This window comes from Neodothiora populina (assembly GCF_041146345.1).
Source record: "Neodothiora populina strain CPC 39397 chromosome Unknown canker_contig_6, whole genome shotgun sequence".
NCBI lineage: Eukaryota > Fungi > Ascomycota > Dothideomycetes > Dothideales > Dothioraceae > Neodothiora > Neodothiora populina.
The window spans coordinates 803,766-819,942 of NW_027191414.1; the positions used below are offsets into that span (position 1 = coordinate 803,766).

General features: G+C 53.1%; 3 protein-coding genes across 5 annotated transcripts; all 3 read right to left on the reverse strand.

Moving 5' to 3' along the window:
• Window positions 1-292: 292 nt before the first annotated feature.
• AAFC00_005895 (uncharacterized protein) lies at window positions 293-3,439 on the reverse strand (the record flags this gene model as incomplete). Of its 2 annotated transcripts, none has more annotated exons than XM_069345753.1 (4): window positions 293-1,200; window positions 1,254-1,612; window positions 1,668-1,787; window positions 1,839-3,439. In XM_069345753.1, 4 exons carry the CDS (start codon window positions 3,437-3,439, stop codon window positions 293-295), a joined length of 2,988 nt encoding a protein of 995 aa, XP_069197955.1. The 2 variants fall into 2 exon arrangements, with proteins under 2 accessions (XP_069197955.1, XP_069197954.1); XM_069345752.1 differs by having other exon boundaries at window positions 1,839-3,094.
• A 1,868-nt stretch (window positions 3,440-5,307) lies between these two features.
• On the reverse strand, window positions 5,308-9,029 carry AAFC00_005896 (uncharacterized protein; the record flags this gene model as incomplete). 2 transcript variants are annotated; one of them, XM_069345754.1, is made up of 3 exons in its annotated part: window positions 5,308-5,658; window positions 5,704-6,262; window positions 6,313-9,029. In XM_069345754.1, 3 exons carry the CDS (start codon window positions 9,027-9,029, stop codon window positions 5,308-5,310), a joined length of 3,627 nt encoding a protein of 1,208 aa, XP_069197956.1. The 2 variants fall into 2 exon arrangements, with proteins under 2 accessions (XP_069197956.1, XP_069197957.1); XM_069345755.1 differs by having other exon boundaries at window positions 5,308-6,262.
• A 2,876-nt stretch (window positions 9,030-11,905) lies between these two features.
• AAFC00_005897 (uncharacterized protein) lies at window positions 11,906-14,588 on the reverse strand (the record flags this gene model as incomplete). Its single annotated transcript, XM_069345756.1, has 2 exons — window positions 11,906-14,139; window positions 14,243-14,588. The coding sequence occupies 2 exons, from the start codon at window positions 14,586-14,588 to the stop codon at window positions 11,906-11,908; spliced, it is 2,580 nt and encodes an 859-aa protein (XP_069197958.1).
• Window positions 14,589-16,177: the final 1,589 nt, after the last annotated feature.

A 16,177-nucleotide genomic window follows, 5' to 3' on the forward strand; every position in this document is an offset into this window, starting at 1 on the left:
GATTCGTTCCGATGCACGAATCTGACTCTCTACTCTCACTTTCTGTCTCTCTGTCTCGTCTCTCTCTGGGTCTGTCTCTCTCTGGGTCTGTCTCTCTCGCTCTCGCTCTCGGTCGGGATCCATGCGGTCTCTTCTGCTTCTTCTTCGTCTTCTTTACCCAAGAAAAAAAAAACCACACCCCTTGCTTGTCGCGTATAGTCGTCATGAGTGCCCTTTCTTTTTGTCAATTGTGTATGTCTACCTGTCGCTCTGGACAAATGGAAGTCCTAAGGTACGATCATGTCCATCATGATCACCAACCTCCGCCGCCATTGCCGCCGCCGCCGTTACCGCCCGACCAGCCCTCCTCCAGCGTGCGATCCTCCAGTTGTCGTACAAAGTTTGTGCCGCCCGTCTGGCCACCGCGTGCGTCTCGCGGCCCTCTGCTCATGCGTCGTCGACCGCCTACGTTTCCGATATCGCCCTGCTGACCGTCCGCGGGCGGCGGGTAATATGCCGGGCTCGGCTGGAGTCTGATCGGGGCGTTCGGGTCGAGGTGAGACACGACGCGTTGTAGGGCCGGGGGGATACCGTTTGACATGTCCATTGTCGAGGCGCGTTGGCGACCCGCGCGCGTCGTGGCTTGCGCGTACAATGATGCCTGGTGTTGTTGTTGCTGTTGTGACTGCGCTTGTTGTTGCTGGGATGGCGCGGGTTGCTGAGCATGCTGGTATGGCTGTTGATGGTGAGCATGCAGGGCAGCGGCTGGAGGTGGCTGTTGTAGTATAGGCACCTGCTGGTTGTAGGGGTTGGGAGCAGCCGAGGGATATGGCGGCGGGGCGGCCTGCGCTGTTGGAGTGTATCCGTATAACGCAGACTGCGGTGATTGCTGAACGTGAGGAGATGCAGTGTAAGCAGGTGTGTGCATGTGCATATTCGCGTAAGCAGCGTTTGCGGCCGATTGTGCTTGCTGGGCTTGTTGCTGCTGGGCAGCCTGAGCGCGCTGTCGGGACAGTGCTTCGGCTTGCTGTTGTTGCTGGACTCCAGGTGCGGGAGATCTCGAGGTTGACTTGAGGTGCATCTGTGGCTGGAATGGGCCGGTGAACTTCTGCTGCGTGATGAAGGGGTGAGTCCGGGCTTGTTGCGGAGTCCATCGCTCGAGGGGATTGAGATTCAGAAGACCGTGGACGAAATCGATGAACGCGACCCTGTTGTTCATTTCTGCGGAACAAATCAGTATCATTTCAAGCCAGAGCAAAAATCTCGAAGCTTACCGCGATCGATCTCTGCCTGCTTCATCCCCTTACGGGGCATGGGGTAACCGCGGATGATCTCGGGGAGAGTGTTGGCAGAAAAGTACTTCTTGCTCGGCTGCTCCTTGGTGTTGTGCTCTCTGGAATATTGCTCCATCGATTTGAGCCGGTAGCTTTTACGGCCAAACTCGTCGTGAGTTTTCTCGAAGAACTCGCCGGACTGCTTGCCGACTTCGAGCATCCATGTGGGCGGCATGCCCATCATCTCCGTGATTCGTGAGACTTGATTGTACTCTGACGAACCAGGAAACAGTGGTAGGCCGAGGAAGAGTTCGACCACAATGCATCCTAGGGACCACATATCGATGGCGGCCGAGTACCTGACGGAGGGAATGAGTGGGTGCGAGCGATAATGCAAAGAACATGTGGACTTACGGTAAACCCAACAGGACCTCCGGGGATCTGTAGAATCGAGACTGGATGTATGTGTAAACTGTCTGGCGTTCGTCGCAGGCAGATCCGAAGTCAATGATTTTGATGATGGGGCTCTCGAGGCTGCATTCTGGTCAGAGATGAAGACGGATTCGATTGTGGAACAAAACATACTTTTTGAGCAGGATATTTTCGGGTTTTAGATCGCAATGGATCAGGCGTGCTTTGGAGAGCAGGCAGAGACCATTCAGGAGCTGCTGGGCGAAGACACGCACCAGCGTGGTGCTCAAACCTCTAAACTGGTTCTGCTTGATGAGTTCGTAAAGATTGACGGACAGGAGTTCAAAGACAAGACATAAATGTTGACGATGAATAAATGTGTCCTTCAGCCTCATGATGTGATGATCGTCGTTTTTGTCCATGCGGCCGTTGAGCAGGTCAAGCACTGATACTTCCATCATGCTTTGGTTGAAGTATGCGGTCTTGTTCTTGACCACTTTCACAGCGACGACCTCTTGAGTCTTCAGGTTCTGACACTTGACCACCTGGCCAAAGGTGCCCTGACCGAGGACATCGAGAATGAGGTAGCGGTTCTTGTGGTTGGTCTCTTCGCTACCGAGGATGTCATTGACGTAGAGAATATAGTCGCTGTCTTCATTGTCGTAGCCATCGTTCTTGACGCCTTTGGACGGCTTTGTCAAGACTCGCCGCGGATTGCGCGAGCTCTCGTATTGGAAGCCCGGGTTGCAGATGCGGTAGGTCTGAGGCAGCTGTGTCGTCAGGGCGTGCAACGGCGATATGAAACCACCCTCTGGGTTGGCACGTCTGAAGGCAGGCTGTGCATTGACTCGCGGACGGATGGAATTGAGGCTTGTGATCTTTGAGAACTGAGGGAAAGGAGCTTCGGCGGGCGGTTGCTGCTGCTGCTGCGGAGTGTGAGATGAGCGCGACGAAACATCTCTGCCGAATGCTGCGTTGAGCTGAGCAGTGGCCGACTGAGGATAGTAGGACTCGGGACTCATTGAACTCGACTGTAAAGGCGGCAGTTGGTTGGGATGATGTGCGCGCGTGGGTGAAGTGTAGTTGTACGAGGGCTGCGACGGGGGCGCATTGTAGGAAGGTGGCCGAGTGGGCGAGGACTGAAGCGATGGCCGGTGATGGTGCTGTGGTTGTTGCGACTGCGGTGCCTGTTGTGACTGCTGCTGTTGCGTCGGGTATGAGGAGGGGAGATAAGGAGTGGTCGGGCTGGTGTTCATTGGGCTGTATCGTCGCGCAGCATGCGACGAGCCTCTCGACACAGACGCCATCGAAGACGCCTGTTGCGCGTATTTGTGTTTGTTGTACAAGTCGCCCTCGAAGTCGTCCATGACTCGATCTCCATCGCCGTCTCCCTCGCCATTCGCTTGGGCTTGAGCATGTGTGGCATCCATTGCGAATGATGGCAGACGCAAGTGGTTGGCGCGCGTATCGCTACTGCTGTGGCTGCTGGTGTCGTCGTTGTTGTTGTGACTGCTGTTGTTGTGGTTGCTATTCCTGCTACTACCACGGCTGCCACCCTTACTATTGCTACCACTAGTATCACTGTTGCCGTAAGTATTGATACTAAGACTCTGGGCCAAAGGCAGCACAAGCCCCTGTGTCTCTCGTTGTTGTTGACGTTGTTGTTGTTGATGTTGTTGTCGTTGTGGAGACAGGTAGTGGTGGTGGTGGTGGTGGTGGTGATGGTCGTTTGGTGACGATGATGTTGCGGCGCTACCGATTATGCTATCCGCCATCAAAACATGCACTGTACTAGCAGTAGATGCACGCGGTGATGCTCAGGACGAATATACCTTGGCGACTTCTGAGAGCTTCGAAGCGCGGGTCGTGTAGAGCAGAGTAATTAGTGCAGACCAGGGCAGGGCAGAGCACAGCAGGCCGGGCGGCAACAGCAACAGTATTGGCAGCAGCTATAGTAGTGGCAGCAATACCTTAGTAACAGTTGCAGCACAAGCAGAAGCAGAAGCAGAAGCAGAAGCAGAAGCAGAAGCAGCCAAGGATAGCGAGGGAGCCGAGGGGTAGACCAAATGCCCCCCAAGCCACGCGTACCCTATCGTACTGACTACTACCTACTACCTTGTGAGATAATCACTGTATATGAACTATGAGACTCAAGGTTTTGAACACAGTGCTGAATGACGACCAAGTGCAAAGGGAACAATTGAAGATGGTGCAGGGCCTTGTCAGAGCTGCTGGTGGAAGATCACGAAACCCAGGAAAGAGGGATTGTGCGCTGTAATTCATGATATGACACCATTTGGCCTTGTCAAGGCTTGCCTAGTCCAGTCCAGTCCAATCCCTAGGCTGGTGGAGTGAGGGTACAGTAACAGTAAGGCGTGCGCTTTAGAAGTACTGGACCTTTACTGACTTGATACACTAATTCTAAATTCATCAAAGCATGCCATTGCTTGCGTCACCCACAAGCGCGCGCGCTGCGCACAGAGGGAGAGGAGAGCTTGCTGCTGTCACTTGATTACCTTACCTTATCGACTCTTGAGATATGCTGCGGTACATGCAGTATTCTCTATCGGTAGCATCGTTATCTACAGCTGCTCGGGCGAGTCGCTCGTAATCAATCATCTGCTCGAGATGGACTATAGACCTTAACGAGGTATACCTACAATGACAAGAACACCTTGATATTTGCCGAATCATTTCCCTCCACTATACTAAGCATGATGATGATGATGACCACGGTGATCCGATGCGGCCCTACTTTACCCTGCCTGCCTTGCCCAACCCCCACTCTGTTCTATTCGCGACCTTGCACACCTCGCATTATTGGGCTGCCATGCACCTTTTTTTTATTAATATTACAGATGGCTGGTTAGCTGGCGGGTTTGTATCCACCCACACCCAACTAGCATAAAGGCGCAAAAAAACTCGCGGATGACTTGTGTGGGTAATGCTTGATTGTACCCATTCCTCGGTGGCTGTGGCTAGAATCAGTCAGTCCATCGAAGCAGATCCACGATATACCTGTACCATAGGTAATAGAGCATCATTGTCACATCATCGGGACGTTGTTTTCTTCCATAAATCTTCATACCATCCATCTATGCATATGTATATGAGTTGTCAAGTATCGAAGTGTATCTACATAGTTCTACACCAGAGTGTGTCTCCCTGTCATCTTCAAAAACAAGAAGAGAGACAGGCAAAACTCGGTGATGGGACTCCGTAGTCTTTTATTTCCATTTTGCTGCCATTCGTGCGCCTGCCCTCCGTCTCTTTACCTGTATGAAGAAAATGGAGAAAGAGAAAGAAATGAAAGGTCCCTTTCCTGCCCAGAAGAAAAAACGCCAGAAGCAATGCAGATCAGAAATTGAAGGAGAAAAGGGAACGACCTCGAGAACTCTAGAGTATTGCGAGTGACAATCAGATAAAAGCAAGAAAAAATTGCGCGTATTAAAAAGGTCATAATAGTCGACGAGAGAACCCTTTCCGAGATTTGTTTGTTCACACGAGTGTTCCCCCTTCACCCCATCGTCTAATGATCCTGTACAGGAAAAATCGTCGTAGCCCAAGTTTGGTTCTGTTATCTCGGGCATCCTTTGTTTTTGCTTCTCCCTTCCAATAAGATATTGCTTGAAATTTGTGTTGATCAACTAGCTCTCTTGCTGAATACCTCAACTCCAAGTGTCGGGGTCTCGACATATTTATCGTCGGGCACACCCTCGTTCTTCCTGCGGTCAAAGAAGCTTTGACACTCCATGATGAGTACAGTCCACTCTGCCAGCGCTCTTCCTGCGTACTTAGAGTGTATCTTTGATTCACCCAATGGCTGCACAGCACCATGGACAAAGGAGTTGTCGTTTGCATCCTCAATGTTCAGACGCATGTATGCGTGTGCTGCAGCTGGTAGTCGAGGCGGCAGCAAGCGCATTGCCCCGGGTCCGTGATGCTTGTTGTAAAACTCAAGCGAGAATTTGAAGGACAGATTGTGGAACCTTGGCTGTGGGGCATGATGCGCATGTGTATGATGCGAGTGTGAACTCACGCCGGTGATCGTTGCTGCTGACGTACTCACTGTCTGGGCCGGTCCTCCATGGTGGCCGTCAGCCTTCACTTGCGCCGCTCCAGTGGGTAGCGGTGGTGTAGTGGTCATGGTGGGTGCGGATGCGACAGACAGTCTGTTCGCAGCGCGGGCTGGACCCCGCGACTTAGACCTGCTCTTGGATCCGCCCATGACACTTCGAAGGAAGCCGCGAAGGCCGCGCTCGCGCTCGCCTTCGTTGTCTATATCCGATGACGCTGCAGAGTTAGGTCGGGAATCTAGCTCGACAACAGGTGACAGCGTGGTGTGCCTCTTGAAGGCCACATTTGGACCAATCAAGGACGGAGACGCATGTGGCAGCACAAGCCCGTCGAACGCCAGGAACGACCCACTTGGGGGGACCTGTGTGTCCGTTCGTACGATGAGCAGACGCCGTCCTGGGGCAGGATTGCAAGGAACAGTTGAGTGTCTCGGGCCTCGCCCCTGCTCGGCTTCTTCTCTTAGCCACAGATAGTGAGACCACACACTGCGCAAGCGAATGAAAAGTGTTTTAAGAATGAGTCTGTTCTTGTATTAGCTTTGTGGCAATGACAACCAGAGAAGCAACCTTACCTTGTCCTAGGAGAAGCCTCGCTATCCCCATCATACCGTCCGACACGCCAGCAGAGAAGCCTCATATAGTATGCTCGGACCATTGGGCACCAATGGTTGAATGTCCTCTCGAAGATGGCTTCGTCGAGGAGCAAACCCAGACAGAGATCGGCTTTCCTTTCCGGATCCCCCGTAATGGTCTGCCAGCATGTGTACAAGAAAGCGTACAGCCGTACTTCGGTCATGGTATTTTGACTACTGATCATCTTCTTACAGACGTCGAGCCAGAATTTGGAGTTGATCAGACCCGCATGCGAAGGTGCCATATGCTCGTATCGAACGAGGATCAAGAAGGACTCTTCAAGGAAATCGCAAAGTGTATAACAAGCCGAATGGTCATAAATAGATGACCTGCGGGCACAAGCCTGCATTAGATCGTTAAAGGAGACGGCGAATAGATGTCGAGCACGGGGATGCTCTGTCGCTCTGTCTGATAGGAAATCTCGAATTAACATTATTAGGCGGTTTTCCGCCATCACTCGGATGGCATTAGTAGGTGGTAAAGGCAATGTCGACGCAACGGCATCCGGATCCGCCAATATATCATCGAAGTTGGCTGGAAGTCCAGCTAAGCCATCTCCAGATGAGTGTCCAGCATCGCGGTGCACCGTTGAATCGAGGTTTGCTAGTATTTGTGCGTGCACAAGCAGCATTCCAGGGACACACATGTGTTCCTTTTTGGTTGTGTCAGGCGGAAGGTAGTCAGTGACTAGGATGTGGAAGTTCTTGACAAAGGCATAGAATAGATCACTTTCTCTTCCCAGCCATCTCTCTAGCCAGTATCCATACCATTGAATGTTGGCTGTGCCAAGTGGGAGAGTGATCTGAGTTCGAAGGTGTTTCAGCATCTTGCCGAGAGACACGAAACCCAGTTGCTGAATTGCTGGCGGAAACGCAGAAACTATATTCGCGGATAGCTCGTTGAGGTTCTCGAATTTGCCTACGTTATTCTCGTTGAGCACTCGCCGCATCGTGTCGACGGGTGTGTCCCACAAGCGGACAAGAACTTCGGCAATGCCAGGGCAGAAGAAGAAAGCATAAGCTGTTGCCTTGCCGCAGAATGTGACCAGACTCGCAGAAGCATTTCTGAGAGACATTCTATCCACCACGAACCCCATTTGAGACTGAAGGTTCTGGACGAACATGTTTCGAACGTTGTGGTGGACGGACTCGGTCAAGAAGTCGACGCCGCTCGAGGCTAGCGAGGCTGATGATTTGTTCCTCGAGGTAGCAACTCCCATGCTCCTCCGGGTCAACGGGCATAATGGAGAAGGAGAGAGGCGCCACTCAGGCCGGTCCATGATGCCGGAAAGAGCATCCAGGATAGCAGGACGATCGGTTCCTGAGATGGACTGGTTATTCTTCCCGTGCAACATCTCTAACAAGGCTGTCCACCACTTGTTCAGGATGTTGGCCCGGCGGTCGAGATCCTCTGGACGAAGTGCGAAGCTCGATGGGTGTTCTGCATAGTTGCGGAGGAACGGCAATACCGAGCCTCTCACAACGTTGGCTTTGAGCGCACTCGACTTGGACTGGAACTTCGCAAAGTCACCATCCAAAGATCTGAATACACTCCAGAGTTCGTCTCGTTTTCTCGGAAGCGAAAGCGCTCCCAGACTGGCCATCTTCTCGCCCTGGACGATACGTGGTACAGGCGTCGAATGGTCGTGATGTACGGAGGGCAGCCTATCTGTCGAGAACGACTTTGGCAGGGACGGAACAGCTGGTACACTCTTGACGGCTTCCAGGGATGCTCTGACCGGAGATTCAGAGGGCATCGGCTCAGAAGGTGGCGGAGCCTTGGTGGACTTCCTCCTCAGAAGCGTGCTTCGCCTGAAGAGATTGCCGCCGCTGGGCTTGTTCTCGCTCGATTCATGATAGCTCTCGCGCTTCTTCAACACAGTCCTCCTACGAGCGGCAGAACCGACGGGCGGAGGGATTGGGGCGCCGTCATGCGCCGCCTCCACCTTCGTCGGTCCATCAGCATGGCTATCGACTTTGATGAATGAATTCGTTTTCGAACTCTTCGACGGAGAGGGCTCGCGGGAGCTGGGTGCGGAAGGAGAATATGAGAGCCTCCGACTGAGGCGTTTGGCGAACGAGGGTTGCAGGCGATCACTATTGGAGGCAGCGGGCGCAGCTGGCACTGTGGGAGGTACGGTAGATGGCTCGACCACTGCCGATTGTGTAGGGGCATGCTGTGGAGCATCTGTCGAGTCGACAATCGACTTCAGACCGGCTGTGGCTTCTCTTGCGGAAGCATCGCTTCGTTCTTCGTGCGCGTTAGAAGAGTCTAGCCGTGACACAGAGATCTTTGGACTCTTGTGCAACTCTGCAACAAGGTCATGCGCCGAGTCGGTGTGGGTTCGTGCATTGTCACTGGGCGTGGTCCATCCTGATGACTGTGAGGGTGATGCATCAGCGCTGTCGTCGGCGGAAGCGATCAGGTCCTCCTCTGAGAAACTGCCTTTGATCGTGATGGGCACTGAGGGTTTGCGGGCATAATCCTGATTTGCTGGGATGCTGGGCATGAAGGTGTAAGAAGCACTGCGAGGAAAGTCTGCGTTCCTCTGTTGTTGCTGGACAATATTTTTCTCATGTCCTCTCGCAACCTCCCTGGCGGGATCCCATCCGGAACGTAGATCGTGACTGTTGTATACAGCAGTCATGGTTGACATGACCGGAACTACACTGCAGCAACAAGCAGCCTTGGCGAATTAAGGTCCGGAACGAGACAAGAGTCGAGAGATCTTCACGGCCGTGGTTCGTATCGGTAAAGGATAGTCGCACCTAGCATAGCGCCATGACTAAATACAAAAAAGAAACCACAGACGAGACAAAGGTTTGTTGGAGCGAGAGTGGTTGTTTGAACGAACGTGAGGGCAAAGCAGACTCCGGCAACGAGGGATAAGATGGGAAGGAAGCGTTATAGCAGAAAGCGGCGGCTAACGACCGAAATTAGGGAAATACGGTTGGAGTAAGTTCGCCCATCGGCAGGAGGGCGGAGTGAGTTTATGCCAACTCGAACACCCCTGCCCTCTACTTGCACGTACGCGGTCTGATCCACAGCCAGACGAGAGCCACGACCAACATTCACGACAGGCAGCGGTAGGGAAAGCATGGACCAGTAGGTCTGGTCATGAGCATGGGTAGTCCTGCTAGCACAACTACAGTAGTTACTGTACGATACACCGAGGGCAGGCCACGATCAAGCTGGAGAAAATTGGGACTAGATATGCAATCACCGTGAATCCTCTTTCTATGCAAGTCCTATAAAAGCAGATCGCTTGACCACTAAGAATATCAATCATTGAATCTACTATTTGGTTCGTGCCGTCCGTCCGTCCGTCCGGGCAAGTCTGTTGTACGGGCACATACAGTACCTTACTGCACATAACTCGTCTATCAGTCTCTCTCCCGCAGAGAAGGTACAGTACTTGTATCTTATGCCATGTGCCCTGCATCTTCCCTCGCGCGGCAACGGGAACGGCGTTGGCAGAAAGTGTGAAGTCATTCATGGTTTTGATGTTATTTTCGGGAACTTCGTTACTAAGAGGCATAGCGCACTGGTTGGGTCGGGCGCAGTTCTGGCGTCTTTGCCTGCTCACTAAAGGCGTAGCCTTCCACTATCACAATATAGAAAGTCCCATCGGATAACCTTGGTTTTCCCACGACCTTCTCCGACTACTGTCCTCAACTGTTTTTTAGATCCTGTCTGTGTGGACGTGTGGGTGTGCGCTGTCCTGGTGATCAGGCGCGTCGTTCGTTGCGCTGCTGCGTGATGATACAATCCCCGTTACGAGAGACGCTGAACCCGTCGTTCACAACCTGATACAGCATTATATATAGAGGGGCGAGCGATCATGTGCGAAATACAGTACTATCCAGACCCGCTTTCAATCTCTCTCGCCTGCACCTCCTATCATCTAAGAGTACATGTAGCTGTGTACATGGCACTGTACACCACAGTACACTATACTTTCCCCCTCTCCCGATCATGTATCACGTATCTTGGATGTTTTATATCCGCCTTCTGCCAATGGGCGAGTCGAGTGCAGGACCTGAAACACGGAGATGACGGGCTTCGGCTATTCTTTGGTTCAGCCTCTTTTTCTCTATTGCTATCAAATCTGGTTTGTTCAACGAAATCTGCTGATTCGGTGATTTCATTGCTCATTTCTGATCTCCTCATCGCTTTTTTTTATCTGGTTCTCTTCGAAAAAATGTCTCAGCGGATCTGAACTTGCCGCTTAACGCCGCCCCCGCTAGCTGCAAAGCACAGCGATATTTGATCATCGCGTACCTATAATACGGTGTGAAACCCCATTTTTATTTAGCAGATAGCGAGGCAGATTTCGGTACAGTTGACGTGAATGTCGATGCGCCTTGGCCGCCGCCGTGAAATCTTGATCTTTGGTTGTACGGAGTACGAGTATGCGCTACGGAAGGGATATCGGTTCATCACTACGGTACAAAGACTCGAATGCACCCCGTTCTCGGATACAAAGAAACTCTACCGGTGGCGCTTCCTTTCTTTCTCTCCGTGTCGGTAGCTACCTAGTCTTGCCCTCTGTCTCTCTCTCTCTCTCTCTCTCTCTCCACACACATGGGTGATGCATACATACCTTACTGTTTATACATAGATGCCTGCATCCACCCATTACCCCCCACCCCATGCAGATGCATGCATGCATGTACTGTATGCAGCATCGTGCATGCACATGTAGATATCTTACGCAAGCCCAAGCAAGTCTCCATCTGCTAATCCCTCAGCCGAAAAGCCCGAAACGACAAAAATGCCGTAGCGTCCTTTTCTGGGACTATTCCCTTTCGATTCTTCCTTCCCAATGCATCCAATCCAATTCAACCCCACACACCACAAGTACCGAGCACGCATCCTGGTGACAAAAGGTGTCGCAGCCGTGTTCGGTAGTCGTCTTCGTCGTCGTCAGCACGAGTCTTGGCTATCAGGGAATGGACTGGGATGGCTGATATGCTGCTGGTGGTAGTCGTGTTAATGCATTTCTTTTCTTTGTGTTTCCCTTTCTTGGTCGCGAGCCTGGGCCTGGTCCTCTTTCTGGCGGACTTTGTCGAAGCGATGATGATCCTTGGCGGTCTGAAGCCCTATCTTAAGGTACCTTAGCTACAAGTATCTGTCTGGGAGATGATGGTCCTTTGATGCCAACTTCGCGACCTGTCAGCCCGCGATGGGAATCGGGCCGATTCCTCTGGATCTCATCTTCTGACCGAGGCATATGCTGTATCTGATGGTCAATCTCGCTCTCCTCTCCGAACAGGAGGGGGTTTTCATGATTTAATAGGCAATCGATATAAGAGATGAAGGGGAGGGGAAAGGGCAGACGCCATTTTGTTATAACACGTGAATTGTGCAATCAAGTTTACCATTGAATCCGTGCATCGTTGCTTTTTTTGTTGCAGTCTACCTGGAAATGCTAATAAAAACTTTCGGACAAACTTTCTTTCTTGCTCTACAACAGTGCAAGTAATATTGGAAAAAAAACGCCAGCCACCAGTCTGCGCTGTGACTCTACTCTCAAGACCTGATAGCATTACCCAAGACGCCTCCCTGGAATCCTTGACCACCTCGGCCACCACGGAGACCGCCACGGCCGCCTCTGCCTCCTCTGGCACCTCCGCGGCCGCCTCTTTGGCCGCCTTGCCTCTCGAAGGCGTTGGCTGTGCCCTGTGTCCTCTGCTCCAGCGTCCTCTCGTTGCTCTCGATGAGGCCGGATGCCTTGTCTGAGAGGGTGAGAGCCAAGCTCTGCAGTCTGCTGAGCTCGACACCCTTTCTGAAGATGATGGCGCTGTTGACCTGGTCGAGAGCAGCGGCGAGCTCCTCGTGGCTGATCATCTTGCTGACAATGGCGGCGACCTTGCGCTCGGAAAGGTCGAACATGGAAGCCAGCTTGCCAACGGAGAGTGTGTCGTAGAATGGTGCGTAGGTGAAAAGGTAGGTGCGGAGACCCTCCTCTTGGATCTGCTCCTCCAACATGGTCTTGATTTTGGGTGCTTGCGGCAAGAGTTCCCAGATCTTGATCGAAGTGATGAAGTCGGCGGCCTTTCGCCACTCGCCCTGGGCCAGAGCCTTTGATGCCTGCATGACGTGGTCACGGGTGTTCTCAGGGGGACCGGTGAAGATCTGGCGCTCGTGGTACTCCAACATACGTCTGTATGACTTGCTGATCACCCTCTTTCTGACGTCAGGCGAGGAGCCGACCTGAGCAAGAAGAGGAATCTCGAGAAGCATAGAGCAGGTAAGGTATACACACTCGAGCAACTCGAGGTTGATGTGCATGTGGAATGGAAGTTGACGCTGGCGCTCGAGACGCTCCTGCTCGGGGGTGATTTGAGAGTAACGCTGCATCTGCAGACCTTGAGCCAAGAGCTCCTTTTGTCTCTGACTACCGCAGATCTCTTGTAGGGAGTTCTGGGCCTCGTAGACAAGACCAGCGCGGAAGGCACAGAGACCGACCTGGGTCAGCGTGCGGTTGAACAGGATCTGGGTGTTGACGTCGAAGCTGCCAATGGTCTCCTGGAGATGGGACATGAGCATCATATCGCGGGCCTTGTAGTATTGGTCGTGAAGAGCGAGGTGGTAGACCTGGCAAAGCATGGCGCGGGCGCGAAGGATGCCCTCACTGTGGGTGAAGAGGTAGGTGCAGAGGGTCGAGACGAGAGCAGTGGCGTCGACAGTGGTGGTGCGAGGAGTGATGGTGGAGTTAAGAGTGCTTGGTAGCTCGTTCCACGTCTTCTCCTCGAGGATGTCGATGACCTGAGAAGGCTTGAAGTAGATGTGCTCCAGTCTACGCATGACAATGCGACTGGCGGTCTCGGGGACGGCCTCAAGCTTGGCGTCAGCAGTGAGACGCTCGGCGTAGAGCTGAGCGCGGACGATGTTGGCATATAGAGAAGCTTCGTCGCTGAGTCTCTCGACGTATTCGGCAGTGTGGGGGTCAATGGCCTGGAGGACACGGGTGAGCTCGTCGTCGAGTCTCTCAACGAAAGAGATGACGCTCCCGGGAATCTTGAAGGTCTCCTTCTCGTCGATGGTGGGTTGCTTGTCGTCATCCTCCCACTCCTCGGCGTTTTCGATGACGATCAGGTTGGGGCTGGCCTCGAGGATGCTGAGAAGACGAGCAATCTCCTGTTGAGCGGCCTTCCACTGCTCCTGGCTCATCTGGTTGCCAGATCCGGCGTTCAGGTCAAAGCGGGTGGAGATGACGGTAAGGAGGACGCGGATTCTCTGGTAGTCGGAGACGGCAACCTCGAGAAGCTTCTCCATGGTGCGGATCTGCTCGAGGCGGTCGGTGTTCTTGCGACCACGGGACTCGACAATGGTGCGGAGGTGCTTCAGGATGCTCTCGGGGGTGAAAGTCATGGCCTTGCCGCCGGCGCCGACCATTGTGAAGCCGTCGTCTTCGTCTCCAGCAGGAGCGTCGAATGCGGCGGCAGAAGACTTCTTGGCCTTCTTGGGTGCTGCAGCGGTGGGCTCCTCGACAATCTCATCCTTCATGAAGTCATCGGCGTTGTCACGGAAAGCCTTGATGTCGGACTCGTACTCCTTGTTGTTCTTGCGGATCTTTTGGCGCATAGCATTCAGACCCTTTGCGGCGGGCGGGCTGAGCTTCTTGGGAGTGACCTTTTGCTTCTCCACCGCCTCGAGCATGAGAGACTCGAGCTCGGAGATGGTCTTGATGTACATCTTTGGGGGCTTGCCGTTGTTGTCGCGGACGAGAGTTGGTAGTAATCGATTCATCTTGTCAAAGTCTAGTCGCAGAATGTCAGTGGTGCTCAGCGTCATGAATCAGAGGTCAAAGGCTAGACGCAGCATTGCGCGCCCGCGCAGTCGGCCGAAACGTGGTATACGCACTGTCAGAGATGACACCCCAGTCGCTGATCTTGATGGCATTGTCGATGAGTTTGATGATAGACTCGAGCTCGTCGAAACGCTTGTCCTTTGCACTCTTGACGATGGTGACTTTGTCCTCCTCTTCGCTGTCCGAGTCGTCTGAAGCCTCCTTCAAGAAGCGGTTGGCTCCCGTCTTTCCTCCTTCTTCATCGCTGGAATCACTGTCCTCGTCGTCGTCGTCCTCGTCCTCGGACTCTTCCGAAGAAGACTCCTGCTCGGACTTTTCTGCCTCCTCCTCGCTGTAAAGCTCTTCCTCGTCGGAGGAACCCTCGCTGGAGCTGTCGCTGCCGTAGAAAAAGCGAGACATGTTGGGCGACCGCTTGCTTTTGCCGGTGATTCGAGAGACCTCGTTGATCTTGACCAGTAAATGCCTTGAATGAAGGGATGGCGGTGTGAGGTGAAAACAACAAGACGGCTGTAACAATTCCCAGGTTGCGGCGACGAACTTTCGCTGCCACTCACGGCCAGCCCACACTCAGATTTCGCGCCTGCCTGCTTTCTGCACGGCACTTGCCGCTCCTGCCCTTTCTCATCTTTCTCGTCTTTCTCACCCACACCGCGTGCCAAGAGTTCGTCTGCGGGGCAGATGCCCTTTACCTTGAATCACTCTCCATTAAATCTGACCGATCATCAAATGGATTCAAGCATACTGTATGTGCATTGTCGAATGAATTGTAGCGCTATCGATATCTATGAATACAAGTAAAACCCCTTTGCAGAGTCATCATAGCATCTTATTCACAGCTGTAAGAGGGACAATAATCGTAGGTCCAACTTGGTCTTGACCATTACTGTAGATACGGTAAGGAAGGTGCGAAAGCCCGGCAACACTTACATACCAACACTCGAGTGGCAACCATCAACCAAGCAAGATATCCCTCCTCTATCCACGTCCTGCATAACACAGCCACTACTGTAACAACACCTCATTCCACCGCCCCAATGCGCCGCGCCGCCTTAAAAGTAGCTCCCAGCAGAGCATCCCGTCGCGCCCGCCTGGCCGCCACACCCCCACGTCCCTCCCACGCACCAACAGACCAAGAGCTCGCGGACAAGCTCTTCACAGTGCGGCAGGAAGAGCTGCTCGCTCTGTACAAGCTGCGTCTGACCTGCAATGTCTTCATCCGGCAAGTCGAGGTCATGGGCGCTCCGTTTCGCGCCCTGCCGGATCCTCAGGCTGTCTTGAGCGCAACGTCGTCATCGTCGTCGCTGGCCGGCCAGTACATCTGCACGCACAGACATGCCGTGGCCGCAAAGACGCTCGAGAGTATCAAGAATCTGGTCAAACAAGCACGGGATATCCAAGAGCACTGCAAGGATCTCGAGGGCGAGGAGCCTCCGGCGCTAGAACACGAAAGTGATCATGCCGGGCCCCACGACTTTGTTACTCTGCAGCTCGAGGAACGCGTGCGCAGGCAGGAGATCAAGAATAAGATGAAGATCATGCAGGAGCGGGTCAATCACATCAACAAGGCCGCGGATATTGCTAGAGATGAAAGTGTGGGAAGGGCTTATCAATACCTAGCTCGGTTCGACCTGGGTTTCGTTCCGGATACCGAGTCTTCTTCTGCACGAGAAGTTGCAGTGTCGTCGTCGTCGCCTGCTCCACCTGGCCGAGACACTCATGCCGAACCTGCGTCCTCGTCGAAATTCAAGGTCACTAGCGGCTGGGACGAACTACAGAAAGAGGCAGGCAGACAGCTTAAGGCTGATGCTGCTCCTCGAAAGACGACACGATGAGCAAGGACAATGTGCACACAAAGGCCGTGTCTGGCAAATGGCAATGTAGTGTAACTAAGCATTACTGGTCGACTCGACATCTCTGCGGTAAAGCTACCTCTGGTAAATTACAGACTGGCACTTGTCGACCGATGGTCTCAGACCAACTTCTCAAAT